The following is a 21,161-nucleotide window of genomic DNA, read 5'->3' as shown; positions in this document are numbered from 1 at the left end:
GAAACTTACATTGCTTTGTAACATATCTCGCCTCCCATGAATCCAGACAAACTGCACAATTCTGAAAGATAGACACTGATTTTTTTCCTACTACCTAAAGTTACAGAGTGAAAATCTAGAGAAAAATTAATTTAAAAATATATATTAGTTTAACTAGCATTTTAATAATATATAGATGTAGTATTTAAGGAGGAATTAACTTGTATCAAACAATTACAAATATAGTGAAGAAAATCAAAGTCAGTTTGATACAAATAGTATAACTACAAACTACAATGTCTAATTGCATTAAAAAATTTAAAATTTATTTTCTTGCCTTTAAAAAATTTTCCCCAAAGTTATTAAGTTATAACTGACATATGACATTATGTAAGTTTAATGTGTACAAGGTGCTGATTTGACACACGTATATACTGCAATATGATTGCCACCACAGTGTTGGCTAACACCTCCATCATGTCACATGATTTTTTTTTTTGTGGTGAGAGCATTTAAGATTTACTATCTTTATAACTTTCAAGTATATAATGCCATATTATTAACTATAATCACCATGCTGTACATTAGCTCCCCAGAACTTATTCATCTTTTAGCTGAAAGTTTTTCTCTTTGACCAACATCTCTTCTTTTCTCTCACCCGCCAGATAACCACCATTCTAGTCTCTGGCTTCTATGAGTATCGCTTTTTCCACATATAAGTGATTTTCCCCCCTTCTTTTTAGTGTTTCCTTTCTTTTGTTCTTTCTCGCTTCTGTTTTTACATAGTTTTGATCACTGAAGCATTACATAGTGTATTATTTGGCTATTGCTAAATTATGAAGCACCTCAAAATTCAGTGGCTTAAAAGAATAAGCACTTATTAATGCTCATGAGTCCATGGGTCAACTGAGGGCTTCTTCTGTATTGGTGGTCAGTTCTGGACTAGGTAGATAAACTGCTGATTTCTGCTAGCTTCTCTCCTGTGTTTGCAAGTTAGCTGGCTGTAGGCTGGTCTAGGATGGCTTCAGCTGGAACAACTGGGTTCTCTTCAATATGGTCTTTCATTATCTGTCATTTGATTTGATCAACATTTTTTTTTTAAGTTTTCTTTTCTTCAAGTTTTGAAAACTTGAAGTTATTTGCAAGCAGGAGGGATTTGATCAAATGTTGGTAGTAGGATTTCAAAAGAGAACATGAAATTGCACAAGGCTTCTTGAGATCTTGTCTAAGAGCTGGTATACTGTCATTTCCACCAATTTCTGTTCACCAAACCCAAATACAATGTTAGCTCAGATTCAAGAGGCTCACCTTTTGATGAGGAGCAGCAAAATCATGGTCCAAAGAATGTGGATACAGAATAGAAAGAAGAACTGTGAAAAATTTTGTAGTCAATCTACACATATGGTGTATGTATTTGTAAGAAAGATAGGTATTAAGTGTCTCATCAGGGAAAGATTGGGCCAACATTAAACAAGGTAACCCAGGAACCGAAATCATTCCCCATATCATAATGAAAGCAATTAGTGTACAAAACTAACAGCAGCCAGAAGTGGGTAGCATTATGGGACCAACCATGGTGTGTTAAGTCTATGTTAAGAGAGGTACTGAATGAATAAATAAGAGAGGGAGTTTTGGTTTTGCCTAAGTATGGCAACATATTCCTGTTTGAAAATTTCAGAGGCACTGAAAAAAAAAAACCCTGTGGCTTCCTCCCCTATGCCTGATGAGTAGCCCATTTAATAAATCAAACGTGTGTATACATCTGTTGTCTCACTTGTCCTTTTCGCTCTGTAGCACCTCTGGGTAAAGAAAATGTAGCGATTTCACTCTCTCAGAGCATTGTTGGTGGGCCTAGAATTGGAGCCATACAGGCAGCTGGTAATCTATCCAGTCTCCTTGACCTTTCCATCATCCTGAGAGGAGAACAGAATGTCAATTTTGGGGTACTCTTTCCAAAAAATAGATCTTAACCTTTTACATCTACACTTAAAATTCTTTAATAGCCTCTTCATATTACTTTCAGTAAAAATTAAAACCTCTGATGGCTCACATGCCTTTTAATGCCACAGTCTCATCTTTTACCCAACCCAGCCCTCCCCCCCCCCCACAAACCACTAAACCTTTGTTCTTGTTGCTCCCTCTGACTATAATATCTTCCATGCTATCTCTGCTACCTGACCAGTCCTTATTCATCAGTAAGGATATAGCTTTCCTTCCACTAGGCTACCTCAGCATTTCATTCTCCCACTATGTAGTTCCCTAAGGGAAAAGGGTCTTTCTCATTTCTGTAATCCCAGCACATAGCAGAATAAGAGTCCTATAACTGTTTATTAAATAAAGTGATTTAATGAATATTGCTTGAATGAATGAATGAATGAATGAAATTTAGAACAAAACTTTCTGTAAGAAATGCTCTCAGACTGAGGAAAAGAGAGGCATTTTTTGTTTGTTTGTTTATATGCTGGTGGATATTAATTCTGAGTTATAGGGAGAAGAGAGTCTCCTTGAAAGATCTTATTTTAATTCTGTCATGTTGCTAATGCCCTTGTTTGATATGCTAAACTTCCCTTGATGAGAATGTTATGCTCCATTCCCCTTCTACTTCTTGGCTGCCTTTTCACAAGCTTTCAGAGAGGGAGAAGAATTTTCTAATGTGCAATCTGTAAGCTATTTCTGCATTATCTCTATCAGACCGCAGTGTCTGTATGAAGATTTTGACAATTGCCAGTTAACAAGACACAGGTGTAGCTTATTAACAAATTTTGTTGGTTCCCTGTGACTCCTGAACATCAGCTTATAATAGATAAGGATTTGTTTTTCATCAAGTTATTATCTGTATGCCAGACCTCATGCTTTTGATATATCAGGTTCAGGATTTTCTGGCATTTTTTGAGGAACTTGAGTGGCAACCTAATGGTTCTTCCTGGGCAGGAGGTTTAACTTAATTACACACACACACACATACACACACACACACACACATACACACACACATGTTTATATAAGTATATGTATATGTCCATATATATGCATGAATATATACATATACATGTGTATAGTTGTTTATTGTTTCCTGATCATATCAGCATAGCAATTACATTTAATCTGAACAACAACTCCACCAAATAGGTATGATTTTTACAGATGAGGCAAACGAGACTCAGATGATAATATATGGTCAGAGTTACACAGGAAGAGGTAAGCCTGGAACTCCAGTATTTCTTCCACAGTGCTGGGACTCAGGTTAGGCTCAGAATAGATGATATAAAAACATAAAATATGGCTCTGAAGGAAAGTAGCTGATTTGACTGAAAAAAAGAGACCTAGGTTTTATCCCCAACTCAGCCTCATATTACCTATATTAGCTTTGATATGTCATGACAAAATCACCATAAATTTATGTACGGTTCTACCCAATTTACGTTAACCTAGCTATATGGTGGCACATGACTAAAACATGTAGCCAGACGTATACCAAGCAGTTTTCTTCCATTGTGTTACACTATTCAGAATAGGTGAGTAATAAGTGGTTGTCTCAAAAGGAGTTACTGACATCAGTCATAGAAAAAATCATGCTTAAGAAATCAAATTCATTTTTAAATTTAAACATAACTATTAGCAGAGTATAACTAGGGTAAATGTTTTGCAAATTACTAAAGAAAGAAGGAAAAATATAAGAAAGATTTCAAGGAATTGTTATGAAATATAATGCAAATTTTCAAAAATTGTAGGGGAGCATAAATAAAATGAATCATGAAAGAAAATAAACAATAAAGGACAAAAAAAGATCACTAGGTGTTAAGCCCTATAAAACAGTAAAAGGAGAACATTGACTAGAGATTTGCCCTAACATTAAATGAAACATAATATAAAACTACCATTAACAAAACTATATCTGACTATCACTAGAATAAATACATAAATCAGTGAAACATAAGTGGAAGTCCAGACATAAACCCAGCATATAAAAGCTTATTACATGGAAAAAGTGACATTTGACATTAGAAAGGAAAGGGATGACTTATTCAATAAGATGTTGGAACAACTTGTTAACCAGTTTGAAAAAAATGTTAAGCTGCTGCTTCATATTTCACACTAAAATTCCTAATGAATTAAAGGTATTTAAACTTTTAAATTAGGGAAAATTTTCGCATAAACATAAACTAATATAAAAATACCTAAGGATCCACCATGAACATGAATCAGATGTTAACATTTTGTCGTCCTCTAGATTTTGCTTTCTTTTATTGATTTTTATGTATAGCATTGAATATAACATTATAGGTACAGCTAAACCCTCTCTCTTTCCCTCTTGATTTCTCCCAGAATAATCACAGTCCTGAAATTAATGGATATTATTCCCATGTGTGATTTTATACTTTTATTATATATGCATGTATTACATTAAAATATACTGTTACTTTCTGTTTTAATGCTTACCTTCTTCATTAAACATAGTTCTGGGGGTGGGGGGTCATCTGTATTGATAAATGTCCTTCCAGTTTATTCATTTTAAATGCTGAATAGCAGTCTATTGTATTAATGAATGACAATTTACCCATTCTCATTCGGAGTTAAATGGTTTTAGTTTGTTTTGCTATTACAAATGAACAATGTTACAATGAATTTTTATTTTATATATCTCCTTATGTAATGTGCAAAATGTTTTAGAAGAACACATAGAAGTAGAATTGCTGGATCATAGGTTATAAGCATCTTTTTCTTTATTGTCAAGTTCCCCTCAAAGAGGCTATTCTATTTTACATGCTCACCAACGATGTTCAAAAATCAGTTTCCTACAAATTACTAACACTTGGTATTTTCAGGATTATTAATGTTTAGCTATTTTGATGGCTAAGAAATGTATTTCACTATTTTCTTAATTTACATTTCCTCAATTACTAGTGAGTATTAACTTTTCATTTATTTATAAACTTTTCATTTCTTCTTCTATAGCTTGTCTGATTATATCCTTGGCCTATTTTGTATTAGATTGTTCCTTTATATTTTGATTTATTGGAGTTTTAATAAGTTTGTGTATTAATATTTTTCTATCACAGAAGTTATGCATGTCTTCTTTAATCATTGGTTTGGCTTTTCATTTGTTTATGATATATTTTGATGTAATAACTATTTATAAAGAAGTCAAATATATCTGTTTTCCCAAATGGCTTATGCTTCTGATGCTTTATCTAAAAAGTCCTTACATACCCTAAGTCTGTAAAATAATCTGCTGTGATGACTCTGTGGATTTTATTTCTTAATTCATTTGGAATTCATTTTTGTGTTCGATGTGAGATAGGGATCTAACTTGATGTCTTTTCCTTAAAGGTGACTCATTGGCCCTTATTGGCCCAGCACCATTCATTGGCAATTACCCTTTTAACCCTATCTGCAATGTCATCTCTGTTATATAGTGAATCTGTTCCTAGGCTCTTGTTCTGATACAGTGATATATTTTTATAATCAGTAGCAATGTAAACCACACTGTTTTAATTACTAAACTTTATAATAACTTATTATCTGTTAAAACTGTGTTTGCTATGTTTTGTCCTTGCATTCTCATATAAATTTTACGGTCATTATCAAATTTTATACTCACACACGTATACACACAGACACACACATATACACACACCTGCTCAAAATTTAGTGAACTGCATTGATTCTAATGATGAATATTCAATAGATGAGTATGATTTTTTTTTTTCATTTATTTAAGCCCCTTTGATTTGTCTCAGTAATATGTTATAGTTTTCTGTATGGAGGTCTTTTACTTTTTGTTAAACTTATTTATAGGTATTTGATATTTTTGATACTATCATAATTTGTATCGCTTTTAAATTTTATTTTCTAATTATTTGTTGCTAGTATAGAGATATGCAATTGATTTTTTAATATTTACTTTGTATCAATGAATTCTAATATTTTATAGATTATTTTGGAGTATTCTACATACATAATCATGTTGTCTTTGTATATAATATGTTTTTTTTTTCTTTCCTTCCTTTTTATAACTTTATTGCATTGACTAGAACTTCCAGTACAAGATTTAATAGGAGTGGCAATAGCACCCACAGGCATTCTTTTCTTGTTCCCAAATTCATTGCAGGTGCTTGAAAGTTTTCATGATTAAGCATGATTTTGCTGTTGGTTTCTTTTTTTCTTTTTTTCTTCAGGTAGGTATCTTTTATCAGATTAAGATCTTTCCTATAGTCAGTTTTCTAAGAGTTGATTATCATGAAAGAGTGTTACATTTTATTGAATGCTTTTTCTCCACCTTTTATATAAACTAATATAAAAATATGGTATATTACAATGATTAATTTTAGAATCAAAACAAGCTTGCATTTCTAGAGTAAATTAAAATTAATATGGTTTATTGTTCTCTTTCTCTCCCACTCCCATTAGATTTAATTTGCTAATTTTTTATTTAGATATTTTGGAAAGAGACTTTCTTGTGATATAATTTTCAGATTTCATTATCGAGGTTATGTGAATTACATAAAACAAACTGGAAAATGTTCCCTCACTATCAACTATCTGGAATAATTTGTGTAAAATTGGTGTTTTGTCTTCCGTCAGTGTTTGGAAGTCTTAACCAGGGATGTTGTCTAGGCCTGGCATTTTCTTCCCAGGAAAATTTTTATTAATGTATTCAATTGCCTTCATAAATTTAATAGAACTACTCAGATTTTGTGTATTTTTTATCAGTTTTGGTAAGGTATTTTCTGTTTTTTCTAAGAATTTGCTCTTTCCTCTAATTTTGAAAATTCATTGCATAATATCTTTTTAGGACAATAAACTTTTAAATATTTTTCCTGTTTATATTTGTGTTGTCTTTTTTATTCCTGATGTGCATAAATTGTGCTCTTCCTATATTTTTTTGAATATAGGTCCATTGTTTTATACGTTCATTGTTGAAATTTGTATGTTTTTCATGAAATCCACTAACTTTCTTGGACTCTCTATTTGGTCTAAAAGTTTTCTTTAGTTTCTCAAATATTGGCAATCATATCATCTGTGGATAATGAGTTTTACATCTTTCTTTTTAATTTGCATATTTTTTATGGCCTCTTTTAATTTTATTGCACTAGAATTTTCAGTATGGTGTTGAATAGAGCAACAATAGTGGCAACCTTGTTTTCTGGCTTTATAAGGAGTATTTCTTACATTTCACGATTAAAAATGATTGCTGTAAATTTTTAATAGATACCGTTTATAAGACAAAGGAAGTCTCTTCTAGCTCAAGCTTTCAAAGATTAAAATTTTAAATGGATGTTGAATTTTATCATGTTTTTACTATACCTATTTGTTGATAATTTAGTATTTTTCATTTAATTTGTCAATAGGATGAATTGCATTATAGTTCTTTTTGAAGTTAAGCATCCTTCCATTTTTACGATATGTCTTACTTTGTACTGATATACTATGTGTGTGTATAAATATACTACTGGACTTGGATCAGTAATATTTCATTTAAAAATATTTAATAAATGTTTATAACTGACACAGGGCTCTCTATACAAATTTACTTAAAATTTGAATTTTTATGGAAATAAATACATGTACATAATTTTAAAAATCAAATACTACAAAGACCAAAAGAAAATAGCCCTCTTATTCTCTCACTTTTGATTCCTGCTTCTTAAAGCAAGAATCAGCAAACTTTTTCTGTAAAGAAAAAAGTAGGAAATAATTTAGGCTTTTTGGGCTTCAATTCTCTGTCACAACTCCTCAACTCTGTTGTTATGTTGCAAAAGCAGCCATAGACAGACAACATGTAATGAATGAGTGTGTCTTTTTTTTTTTTTTTTTTTTTTTAATACAAAACAGGCAGCAGGCAGGATTTGGCCCCTGCTCTTGTGTGGCAATCATTTATATTTCTTTTCTTTGTTTCCTCTGCTATGCTTGTCACTTAGGTTGTTGGTATGAGGGAAAGAATCTGGAGACTTAATTTCTCTTTGTAAGGACTTTGGATCTTCCCTGCTTGATACCCCACCTTTCAGAGATACCAAATGCTTCTAATGTTTTGTTTCTCTGGGATTCTGTGATGTGAATTATTTGTTTCTTTCTTTTTAAGTTGAGTAATTAGAACTTTCTTTTGCAGTCTTTCTTCTTTTCAAGTACATACACATAAGGCTAAAATTTAACTTCTCTATATCCTGCTTTTTTGCATGCCACAAGCTCATATATATAGGGATAAATTGGTCATCCAATTCTAAATATTTTCTAATTCCTATTTTTCCTTCTTTGATAATGAAAAATTAAGAAGGATGAAAAAATTCGATATACAGAAAGTACTCAAAAGTTGTTTGTTATTATTAAGTTATTGTTACCATTACCTTATGGATGCCATTTCCATATTTAAGGGTAAAATATGGAAAACCAAGATTTTTTGCACTGCCTACTTCCAGATACCTTTGGTTCTTACAGCCGCATGCTACCTTGCTAAATAGGCTGGAAAACATAAATAAAAAATGCATGGATGGGGAATGGTAAGGGATGGTGTTCCTTTTGCACGTAGTGTTGTAGAGAAAGTATGATCTTTATGGTCAGAACATTTAAGATTTAAATCCTAGCTCTATCAGTTAATAGTTCTGGGATTTTGAGGGGACAAGCCAGTTAACCTTTATTAGCTTCAATTGCCTCATGTCTAAAGTTGGGTGAAAATAAACAGCTTTTGCTTATGGATAGAGATGCTAAAAATATAGCATATTTAAAACACTTGGGAAATTTTTCTGGTACAGAATAGGATATTAATAATAATTGTTCTACTTTCTCATTTATTTTTTCCAGTTTCACATCTGCATGTTATTTCTGTATTAGATTTCCCCTGCATTTAGTATTAATCTAGATCCTGAAAATGCAGTATGGCTTCCAGGTTCACTAGGAATGGATCTGACACTTGGAATCTCAGAAGAAAAAAGAAGGGGGATTTAAGCCCTGTGAGGTTCAAAGGCCATTTGTCCCCCTTGGTATTGATTTTCTTAAAGCAGACAGTAGCCAGGACCTTGGAAAAAGTAATTGAACTGACAACAGGCAGGTTCATGTTATTAATAATGGAATAGCCTTAGATATTCTTGATGACTTAATATAATGACAGAAGGGAGGGTTGAAACTGAAATGCCTGGAGATGGGGTCAATGGCTAGGTCTCTGAGGAAAAAGAAAAACATGAGTTATTCCTAAGAGCTTATTTCATAGAACAAAAAATTTCACGGTAGTCCCTAATATGAGACCAGAGGAAATGGTTTTGATTTTCTCTTTTCAAAAAAACAAAAAAATTTAAGAGCTTGAAAAATTGCCATTATACTTATTTTTGCTCTTATTTTAGAAAATGCACTTGATCAGAGTTAGGAATTTTAAAACTTTAATGAGTAACATAAAGGTAGAGCTCATGGACATCTTATCTTTTATCCACTGGATTCAAATATCAACTCTCCATCTATTAATTGCATGACTTTAAACAAGTTAGCCAACCTCTCTGAGCCTTAGTTTTTACATCTGTAAAGTAGAGATGTTAATATTTTTTATCGTAATATAGGAGAATATTTAAACATTGTAAAAGTATATAAAATACCTGGCTACTGATATTATATAGTATGTTATACAATAAACATTTGTTCAGTGAAATAATACATGCATTTCGATGCTCCCCTCTGGATAGCAAAACTAGTCTATGGTAACCTCTTGGAAGTTTTTCCTTTTCTTCAGCTCTCTGGCTGTCCTTGCTCTGGTCCTCTTTCTCTGTCTTTTAGATTATTCAGTGGTCATTTAGTATCTTTTAACCCCAATTCTCTTCTCTTTCCCAGTATGTTGTCCCCAGTAGTGACAAAGTTGTTTATTAAAAGATAGTCCTGATCTTTTTTTAACTGTACTACCTTCCTTGAAGGGCTTCAGTTATCTAGAACACCCCACTTCCCCATTTTAAAGGTGAGACCTAGAGACAAATGAGAATTACCCAAGTACCTATGCCTCTGTAAGTTGTTGCTGAAATTAGGGTTGAGCCCAGAACCCTTGTCCCTTAGCAGAGGATAACAGAGAGGGTACAGAAGAGGACATATATCTGGAGGCAGTCCTAGTCAAAGGGCTGCCAAGCAGTTTCAGAGATTTTAACAACAATTTTGCACTCAATTATTATCTTTAGTTTGTTGAACTTCAAATGCATTAATTACTATCACTGTGATGATAGATAATATTACTAATTTTCATGCAAATTCTAGGTCAACCTAGAGAGACAGCACAATTAATAATAGCCAAAACTTATATAGCATTCACTACATACCAAATAAGGTTCCAAACACTGTACATATATTAACTTATTTTATTTTCATCAGTGACCCCAGGTATCATCATTATTTCTATTTTTTAGATTACAAAACTGAGATACAGAAAGTTTTAGTAGCTTGGCTGACTCACACAGCTTGAAAGTAGTGGAGTGGAATAAAAACTCAGACTCCCAGGTGCCAGAATCTGTCAATAACTACTATGCTAAGCTGGAACAAACACATTGAATTTCTGTGGGCATCTTTTATTCTCACTATTCTGTTGACATCTAGTCCATATAGATTCCTTTAATCCTGCTCATTGTTTCCAGTCCTAATTATCAGGAAGTAGCAACTTACATAGCACAGTCTTCTGATAAACTTCTCCCTCTTTCTTTTTCAGAGAGTCATTTTCAACATTGTTAACTTTAGCAAAACCAAGAGTCTCTATAGAGATGGGATGGCCCCTATGGTGAAATCTACCAGCAGACCAAAATGGTAAGTGACCACAGAATGGGATCTCTTTCAGGGTGGATAATTTGACCCAGGACTCAAGTTTATCTGCTGTATGGATAAAGCTTAGCCTCACTGGCACTAAGAATAATAAAATGAGTTTCTGGATGGCCCTCGGTTAGGATCCAGGTACTGCTTTTTTTTTTTTTTTAATGTTAAGATAGGGAACATGATTCCATGTTTGTTTGGAGTGGCCAACATTCTATTATGAGGAAAGGTGCAGTTTGTTATTTGATTAACTTCCTGTCCTATTTGCCACTTGTCATGGTACCTTTGGAAGCTTAATTAAAGTTTATTTAATTATTATTATTTTTTAACCTGAGCAGAGATGTTGTCCAGTAACCTAGGGGACATTGGGAACTACAGTTTAGTAGGTTTCCTTGCTTTGCTTGCTTTTTTTGTGTGTTGTTTTTGTATAGATGTTGTGTGTTTTCATGGTTGTTAAAGTTCTCTTTGTCCCATTGCTATAGTGGGGATGAGAATTGGATAGGATTGCTCAATAATGGTAATGATGATGATGATATTCAGATGAAGAAATTGAGGCTAAGAGAGGTAAGTCCTCTCTAAAGACCATAGATGGTAAAGGGAGGAAGAGCCTGTGTTGTTTTTACTCCCCTACACTGCTATACAAACCAATTATTTTGTTTATTCATTCACTTATTTATTCATTCAACAAATACTGATTGCACCAAAATAAGAGTTTTTAAAGACAAGAACTAAGTGTTATTCATGTATCACACAGTAGGTGTTAAGTGAATGCTTGTTAAACTGAACTGAATTCATTATGAGAATTTACATGTAAAGTGTCTGGCACTTGCTAAGTGCTCAATAAATGTCATCTATTATTAATAGTATTATTTAAAACACTATACAAATGCAAAGAATTGTTAATATTATTCTGGCTTTGATCCCTGTTCAAATTTTAATGACTAGCGAGAAGATCGACTCAAAATATCTATATTTATAGAAAACTAGCAATTCATAAATATTGAATTGTGCTTTTATCTATAAACAATACTTGGCAACTTTTTATAAATGCCGGGCTGAGAAGCTCAGGTTTGTAAAAATGTAGGCATTTGATGATGATAATGAAAACTTTTATAATAATATCCTCCTGGGCCTGATTTTTGCTTTGCTATATCAAGTCAACGATACTGCTGTTTTTCAATTTCCTTTTGACCATGGACTCTGGCCAGGGGTAGGCCTTTGCTTTGAGTCTCTGAACTCAGCCCAATAATAATGCACATCTCTCAATTAACAGGCGTATGTGTAGATGCGTACTTTAAACCTTGCCAAGAAAAGGACAACACTGTTGATCAGCTCATGAGGGCCTTCAAAATAACATGGCACTTCTTTTACCAGGCTCTGTTTTGGAATCTACACAGCAACAATAATCACTATCCCTTTTTCTCAAACGTTCAGTTTTGGAGTCTTTTTTTTTTTCTGTGCTTTTGAAAATCCTTAAGCTTTAATTATTTCATTTTGTTTTGTTTGATTTCTTATGGACTATCATTTGGGTCCTCTCTGTCAGGGTTTTTGACAAGATTTTGAAATATTAATGAGTCCTTGCATTTATATTATAATGCCATAGAATTAAGTTTGTACTCATATCGAGCGTTGACAGGCTCTCAGCAGCAGCCATTATCTAGTCACCGGGCTTCCCTCATGGTCTGAAAGACTTTAAAGTTTGAGAACTGATTTTTTGTAGTTCATCAAGCCCATAAGGCACAAGGTACTACTTGTGTTTACTCTCCTATTTTTTACTTTACCATCCCTAGACTTTGACTGCAAAGCTGTTCGCATTTCTTCATAGTCTCCTTTCCCTAAGCCAGATGTTTAGATATTTGTTTACTTAATAGGACTTTATCGAGCACCCTAATGTGCCACATACTATTCTAGATATTGGGAATATAGTATGAATGTGACAGAAAAGATCTTTTCTCAAATGCAACTTTGATTTTAGAATTTTATTAACTGATCTCCACAGGTCATAATTGTTACTTTCCCTGCTACTGGTTTGTTCTAAAGATTCTTTCTGCCGTTTAGTGCTTTTTGTCTAGGACTTTCTTCCATTCCTTATATCGATTATCTGTACTAGAACCCATCTTCCAGTGGCCATATCCTAAATGTTCCCAGGGTAATGTAAAGAAATATATGTTACTGTTTGACTCACAAAATATTAGATTTTACTGGCCCTGAAAAGTTCATCACAACTTAGGATTCTAGACAATGGCCTAACTCAAGACTGCCAAATACCTTACAGATCCCAATATTAGAATATCTTGTTTAGTGTCTTCCTTATTCCACTTTACCCAACACCAAGGCAACCATGATAACAAAAAGAGAAAGGGCTGATACTTTTCTGGTCAAGGGATATTGCCTATTTTAATAATCGAATAGGCCTTGGAAAAATTTTTTACCTCTTAACAAACATTTAAAACCCTAAATTTCCTAGATGAAATATATACCAAATGAGAAAAACAAACTTTCTTCACCTTTTTAAGGTGAAATAAACGGTCTTCACCTGTCATACTGGCCTGTAACTGATCCAAGCAAAGATGCCTTCAGGCCTTAGCATAGGTTTGGTAATCAGTTAGTTGTGGAAAGCAAATGAGCCAAAGAAGCAACTAAAAAGCCATTATGCAAAGATATGGTCGCTCAAGGCTGTTCTGCCTTGAGGAGATAACCTTCACAAAACCTAATGACAAAATGGAGAAACTAGAAGATTCAGAAGTGTTTTGTCTATTTAAGTTCACTTTATTTCTGTTTACATATTAGACTTTGTAAGGATTGTTGGTTGTTGAGACTGTGTAGCATCAAGTTTCTGCAACTATAACACATTAATATTTTTTAACATTGTCAAAGGCTAAAACTGTTATGTACCAGGCACTGCTGGGAAGTGGCGTTATAAAACAAATGATATCTCTATTATCACCTATGCAGAAACTAAGCCTCAGATATTTACACAGAGTCAGTGGTGGCACAGCAAGACCTCGGGACTCCAAGTTTACTGTTCTTCTCATATTCCATGCTTGGCTGGGTAGAGGAAGGAGGCACAAAGAAGCAGGAAGCAGCATGCTGCTGCGTGACCTTTGGTAGATCTGAAATAACTTCCTTGACTGACTTGTTCATTGTAGTAGATTGAAGAGATCAGACTAAATCTTACAGATAGCTTCCAATTAACATTTTTATCGAGCATCTAACTTTATGCTAATACATATTAACCTGATCTAGATTATAGCTTCAATTTTGTGTGTGTGTGTGTGTGTGTGTGTGTGTGTGTTCTAGAGGCTAGAATGAAACACAAATATAAAAAGGTACACTATAAAGAGCACCGTGCAAAGAACCATTAGGGAGGAACGTCAAGTGCACTGTGCAGTTAGAGAAGAGGAAGAAAATGATATTATTAGGACCATGGGGGAGAAAAGGAGAAGCTTAGGGGGCAGGTGGTGGTATTTCAGCTAGCTCTTGAGGAAATGGGACAAGAGAAAAGTTAAGGAAATGGGATTCCAACTGGAAGATATAATATTGTTCTGCAGGTGCAGGGTACCGAAGCTTGGGGTGAGCCATTCTGGCAGCTGGAATAATATGTGAGGAACCGTGGGCAGATGCGACATAGCTTTATTCAGGCATAGCAGGACACAGGAAGGCACAGGCACAGTTCCAGCTCCCCCCAGCCTGCACAGGTGGGGCTGTTCTTATAACAAGGTGCATAATAGTGGCTTAAGGCCAAGTACTATAATCAGTCACAATCTACAGGTTGTATAGGACACCATATCTAGGGTCACCTGGGATGCTGTATCTGGGGCTGCCCGCGATGCTAGCTAAGGCTGCCTGGGAACCTCATGGTTTGCTGGGAGGGAGTCTGACTGCATCAATTTGGTTGGTCAGTCCTCTCACCCAACAAACATGATGAGCCTTGACACCACTTTTTTGAGCCCCAGTTCCTCCTGTAAAAAGTGCATGATAATACTTTCTCACAGAGATGTTAGAAGAAACAAATGTGAAATGAACGTGTAAATACTTTTTAAGGTCTCAAGGTCTTAGTAATTCAATAAATTTCCTGTTTCTTTCCTCTGACTAACCCAGGACTGATTGAGTGATCATTATTACTTCCTTCCCTCCCTTTTTTATTTTCCCTCCCTCCCTCCATCCCTCTCTTCCTTTCTTCCGTTTGTCAATAAATGCTTACTGAGTAGTTACAATGGACCAAGAATTATGAAAAGTATTAGAACAAAACAGTGACAGGAGACATATAATCACTGTTTTCATAGAGCTCATAGTCTACTGGAGTAGATATTTAATATGTGATTCTAACTTTTACGACATCGGTGTTCATTATGCTGTGGAAAGTATTTAGCATGCTATATAGTATTTAAGACTTAATCTGCTCCAAGGATAAGAGACGTTAGGTATGTTATTTATACTGAGAGCTGAAAGATGAATAGGGGTGAGATCATAACAGGTGGGGATATGTGTAAAGTGATAGAATGTCTTTGAAAGCCAAGAGATGAGAAAGAACATTACAATTCAATGAGCAAAAACCAATGTGATTAGAGAACAAAATTCTAAGGAGAAATTGACCGGAAAGTTAGGTAGGAGTGAAATTGAAGTGAGACTTGTAAGCCAGGCTAAACAGTTGGACTTGATTCTGAGGTCAATGTAAAGAAATTGAAGGGATTAACCAGGAGCAGGACATGATCAGATTGACACTTTAGAAAGATCAGTCTTGTTGCTGAATAGAGTATGTCTCAGAGAGGAGGGCCATTGTCTAGGAGTTTCCACAATACCTTAAGATACAGCTAATATGGATTACAGCAGTAACGGTAGTGATAAAAACAAGTGGGTGGATTTGAAAGTTACAGAAGATTGAATCAACTTTGTGACTGACCAGATGTGAATGTAAAAGAATGGGGGAGTTCTGGATGACTCCCAAGTTATTACCTACTCCTGACCAACACTCCTGGGGTTTCCTGATATATGGAAATTTAGACTTTAGTTTTAAATTGTGAATTTCCTGGGAAAACCAAGACCAAGTGGTTACTCAATTCATAAATGATGAGACAAAAGTGAAAACTTGGGGAAGCAGTTCTAAAGGTAGAATAGAATAAAGACCATGTGTAAACACTGGAAGGATGAAACCAAAGTCCACAAAAAGCAAATTGACGTAGTTACTAATACTGTAATTAGTTTTATCAGTAATGCTAACGTAATTACCAATTACCCTTGACTATTTTCCTATCAAGTAATAATACTGAAAGCTATGTTTGAATTTAAGTTTCAGAGTGCTCCCTTTCCACTGCAGGTCAGGGATCAGTAAGAAAATCCAAACATTTACATGAAAACTTACAATGGCATTATATTATAGTGTTCATGTAGTTTAGTATTATAAGAGTTGGAAGATGGAGTAGAAAGAGATCAGAAATAGAAATCTAAAACTCTGAGTTCTAGTCTTGGCAACACTATTCCGAGATTTAATTTAAAAAGTTCATATTACAGCAAAATCTTTGTATGCAAAGGTATTCATTATATTATAGTTGATAATGACAGAAATTAAAACCAACCTAAATGTCCCAAACCAGGAAAATTATTAAGTAAATTATAGTGAGTCAACTTGATGAAATATTATACAAGCATTAAAAAAAAAAGTTTCCAGGTATTTGCAATAACATGGTAAAATGCTGATCTTGTTTAAAGTTAAAAGTAAGGTAGAATACTATATATAATTGTTATAATAGTATGAAACCTACATACATATTTAATGCACATACATTTAATACTATTAACTGATGTCTTTCGATGGTAGGATTTTTATTTCTTTAAAGTTTTTTGTATTTTTAGAAATTTTACAATTTTAAACTTGTGAAAAATCAAAGTAAAATTTATTTAAAATAAAATAAATAATTTGTTAAATTGTTAAAAAAAATTTCTTGTCATGATATGTAGAGTGAATTACATCACTTTTTGGGGACTCGATTTCCTCCTCTTACTAAAATGGTTATAATGTACCCTATCCTTCTGACCTTCTAGAGTATTATCGAGATTAGTAGAGGCACTAAGAGTGAGAGAGTGAGAGGCATTTGAAAATATAGGTCATGGCCAAAAATCAAATTCTTATTAAGAGATGAGACAGAGGGGCATGTAACCACATCGCTCACCAGTGGCAGTGGTCACCTAGAGCTGCACCTATCAGCTTGCAGTAACTGATTATTAAATTTCAGCAATTTTGTGGATTGTTTTTTAAACCATTAGAAGCTTGAAATAATCGTGCATTATATAGTAGAAATTAGAAAATGCTACTAATCAGGCCTTTACATGGTTTTAAGCCAGAAATTCAGATAAATTTCTTTTAATTTACACTATGCAAAAATACCTTGAGGAAATTTCTGTGGATAAAACTGACTAAAAAACTCCAGACTACAGTGTCAACTCTCTGGTCATGGAGTCTCTTTGTCAGGACTCATGACCTAGGCCTGAGGGAATTGGACTTCCCAAATAAGATTCCCAAGGGAGGAAAGCCAGAGGGTGCTGAGAAATCATGCCCCAGACAGCTAAGACTCCCATCTGATACATCTGGGTAGTGCTACATCTTAAAATGACTCCAGCACCTCTTGAATGTGTGAGAGGCTGAACAAATGAATGGGAACATGTAGATTCTTGGGTTCACAAGACTGTGTCACATTTAGGTTTTCAAAAGGAAACAGGTGGCACATGCAAATTAGAGGAAGGTTTATTTATAAAGGGCCATTGAATTAAGGATGGTTGATATGTAGAACCACAAAGGATAGTACAAGAACCTGGGCTAGTAGCATCATAATTGTCACCATCCTTAGAAAGGGAGAAGTTTTAAGAACCTAGAAAGAGAGTGTTATGTAGAGTAGGCTGCTTTGAAAGTAGGAGTGACCTTCTATCAAGAGAAATAAGGTTAGGGTTAGAAGTTTCCTTGAATAAATGATTGGATCAAAAAGATATGGTATGGATACATAATGCAATATTACTCAGGCATAAGAAAAGATGCCATACTGTCATTTGTGACAACATGGATGGATCATGAGATTATTATGCCAAGTGAAATTAGTCAGAAAAAATTGAGAATCATATTAGTTTACTCATATGTGGAATATAAAACTGAAAACAATAAACAAGACAAATAAACAGAGACTCGTGGCCACAGACAGTGAATTAATGGTTACCAGAGGGAAGGTGGGGAGATAGATAAGGGTAACAGGGGTCAAATATTTGGTGACAGAAAGAAATTTAACTTCAGGTGGTGAATACACAATGCGATAACATATGATATAGAATTGAATTGTATACTAGAAACCCATTCGATTTCATTAACCGTTGCTACCTCAATAATTTTTTAAAAAGAGAAAGAAATAGGCGTTCTTAGTTGACTTTACAGGAAGAGAGTCTGGGAAATAAGTACTCTGACCTTTTCCTCCTTCTTGCCTCTGCCTCTGATCTATTGCTAGACTTCCCAAATGGAAGACCTAAACAGAAACCAGAAGCACAGAATACAGTCGATGTAATTCACATCTCAAGCATAGAAAAGGATGGAGAAGGGTGAAGAGTGTTTAAAGGGCCAAATAGAATATCTCTGGCACAGTTTAACTTCAGTTCCTAGCTGATACTGACTTGAGTCCTTGTTTTTTCATGTAAAAAGTGTATAACAATACCCTATTTTTCAGATTGGTTTTGAAGATATGGTAGAATACAGGTAGATCACCTTATTGGAAGCACCTGATGTATAGAAATGTATCCAGAAATGGTGGCAACTATTGTCCTATATTACTTCATATCATGGGGCTTTACTTCCTTTATCAATAAAATAGAGAAAATACTACTTTTTGCCCAAGGATTATTATAAAAGTATTAACCTTGAGATGTGAAAGCACTCTTAGATATGATTAGAGGGGTTAGTCTTTGTTTTATTCACTGCTGTACCTCCAGTACCTAGATAGGCGTTAGCAGAAAGCAGATACTCAGGAAATAATTGTTAATTTATTTAAAGGACTCTTTAAAGACCTTTTTGATGCTCTTCAAATGGTACTGTTCCTTTCCTGGATTTGGGACTGCCCTGTTCTTCCAATGGTCACCTTTTGTCTGGTGAGGAAGTCTTAAGCCTATTTTATCTCCTGACTTTACATAGAATCCAGCACGAAGCCTTAGTTTTAGTCAATCTGGTCTCTCTTGCATGTCCATGTCCTGATTTCTGTTCTTTGGCACAAGTCAGAGTATTTAAGAATGACTCAATGGTGTCATCTTCTGAGCTGCTCCCACCACCATGCACTTCGTGTGTACTCTGAAGATACATAGCCTACACTCTTGCACACTGCATTTGTTCCCCTTTCTCTACCTATAGAAATCTTATGTTCCGGTATTCTTTTTTTGTACCTAAAACTTTGTACGTGTTTCTCCTGCAATATTCTTCCTGTTCCATTTCTTCTCTTTCTTTTCTGAGCTAACTGTCATGTATGCATCAGGCCTCAATTTAGATGGCATTTCTTTGGGGAAAACTTCATCACTGGAATCACTAAAGTGAGATTAAGCACTCACACAGCTTCCTCCTATCATATACAGTATTGTATTTTCATATGGATTTAACTTCCTTCCCGTATAAAATTGTAAGTTTCTTGGGGGCATGACAAATTCATTTATCATGTCTCAGGGTCTATATATATATTAGGATAGGCCAACTATTATATTAGATTGGCTGTAAAATGTCTACGGATCAAATAAATGCAATTTTTTTCTTCATCATGAACAAATGGATAGGGACCCAGGCTGACTGGTACCTTCAGAGCATAGCTTCCAAGGTTGCCGGCATCATGTTCATTCTAGCCAGCTAGATGGGGAAAGAGGTAGGAAGAGCCCATGTGAGAGTTTTTTATTAGCAGTCCTGAAAGTGGCTCATATTACTTTTAGTCAAATTCCACCTGGTGAAAATGTACTTTAGTGGCCACATTTAACTGTAGAGAAAGTTGTCAAATGATGTCTAGCTGTGCGTGCAGTAAGAAGCGGAGAGCATAGATTTTGGTAGGTGGCTGGCAGAGTTGCCTTCACTCACACAAATAGGCACTCAAATATTTATTAAATAATTGAATGAATTCTTCCTCAACAGCACAAACATAAAAACTTCCTTGATCCTACCAAGAAAATATTTGTGTTTGCATTAATTTTGTGATATTTATCTCTTGCTGTACCTGAATTACAGTTATTTGTGCACGTATCTTACCTGCCACCGACAATTACAGATTTCTTGTGGGCGGTATCTGGCATGTTAAGAAGTGAGGTCTACTGTGAAAAGCATCGACTTTGGAATCATATAGCCTCAGTTTCAGTCCTAGTTCTTCCACTTTTAACAGGTGTGGTCTGGTAATTTCCTCGCGGCCACTCCCCGCCCCACCCCCCAGTGCCTTAGTTGTTGTTATTAATATTCATGGTTTAGTTTATTTCTTTGGGCCTCTGCTAATCTTTTGGTGTTGAACTTCCTTTCCTTAATGTTAACTGATAACCATCACAATTAGATGAGACTGGATTTATTTGGAGTCACATGTATACCTTTTAGGGTAATTAAGTTCTTGGAACAGAGACCAGGAATTTCCAAGAACCATTTTTTCCTTTTTGATAAATTAAGTCAAAATATGAGCTAACATTTAACTGCTGCTTTCCTGATTTTGGGGATTGAAATTCATGACAACAAAAGAAACAGTGATATCTCCGAAAATTTGTTTTTAAGACTGTTCATGGCAGTGTTCATTATAATTGGGAAAAATATATAAATTATCTAAATACTCATCAGCAGGGATAGGTTACATATATTTTGTATATCATAGGATGAAGTCATTAAATATTTTGTAAAGGAATATTTAAAATAAAGATATGGATAGACATATGACATAAACTAAAATATCAATCGTTGTTTATCTAGGTATTTTGGGTATTTTCTTTCTTTTTTGTGTCCCTTTCTGTTATTTTCCAAATGTTTAAAAAGGAATATCATAGCTTTTATAATTTAAAGTTTATTTGTAATTTACAAAGCAAAAATTATTGTAGCAGTGCCTTCTGACTTCCTGTTTTTTTATGCAGATCATATTCTTCTTAATTCCAATATTGCTCCAATTATCGATGTTGGACAGATCTTTGAATTTAGGATTTATATTCTTATACCAGCTAGATCTGGGTTTGATCAGATCTCTTTCTCTTTTATTTTAGTCACAGGTTTATTAAGAAATAATTCACACACCATATAGTTTACTTATTTAAAATATACAATTTGGTGTTTTAAAGTATATTCAGAGTGTGCAACCATTGCTGTAATCAATTTTAGAATATTTCATAACTCCCCTAAATGAAAACCTGTATCCATTAGCAGCCATTCTCCTTTCTCCAACCCTCAG

General features: G+C 34.3%; 1 protein-coding gene across 4 annotated transcripts in view; it reads left to right on the top strand.

Annotated features, from left to right (window-relative positions):
- Nucleotides 1-21,161, top strand: part of AGBL4 (ATP/GTP binding protein like 4) — a 992,639-nt gene that overhangs the window by 388,016 nt on the left and 583,462 nt on the right. For all 4 annotated transcript variants that reach the window (XM_036233744.1, XM_036233741.1, XM_036233757.1 and 1 more), the window contains one exon: nucleotides 10,649-10,743. In XM_036233744.1, the coding sequence (XP_036089637.1) occupies nucleotides 10,649-10,743 (95 nt within the window). The remainder of the gene's footprint in view (nucleotides 1-10,648; nucleotides 10,744-21,161) is intronic.

This window comes from Rousettus aegyptiacus, unplaced genomic scaffold (assembly GCF_014176215.1).
Source record: "Rousettus aegyptiacus isolate mRouAeg1 unplaced genomic scaffold, mRouAeg1.p scaffold_m13_p_1, whole genome shotgun sequence".
NCBI lineage: Eukaryota > Metazoa > Chordata > Mammalia > Chiroptera > Pteropodidae > Rousettus > Rousettus aegyptiacus.
This window is presented reverse-complemented; position numbering and strand designations above follow the sequence as displayed.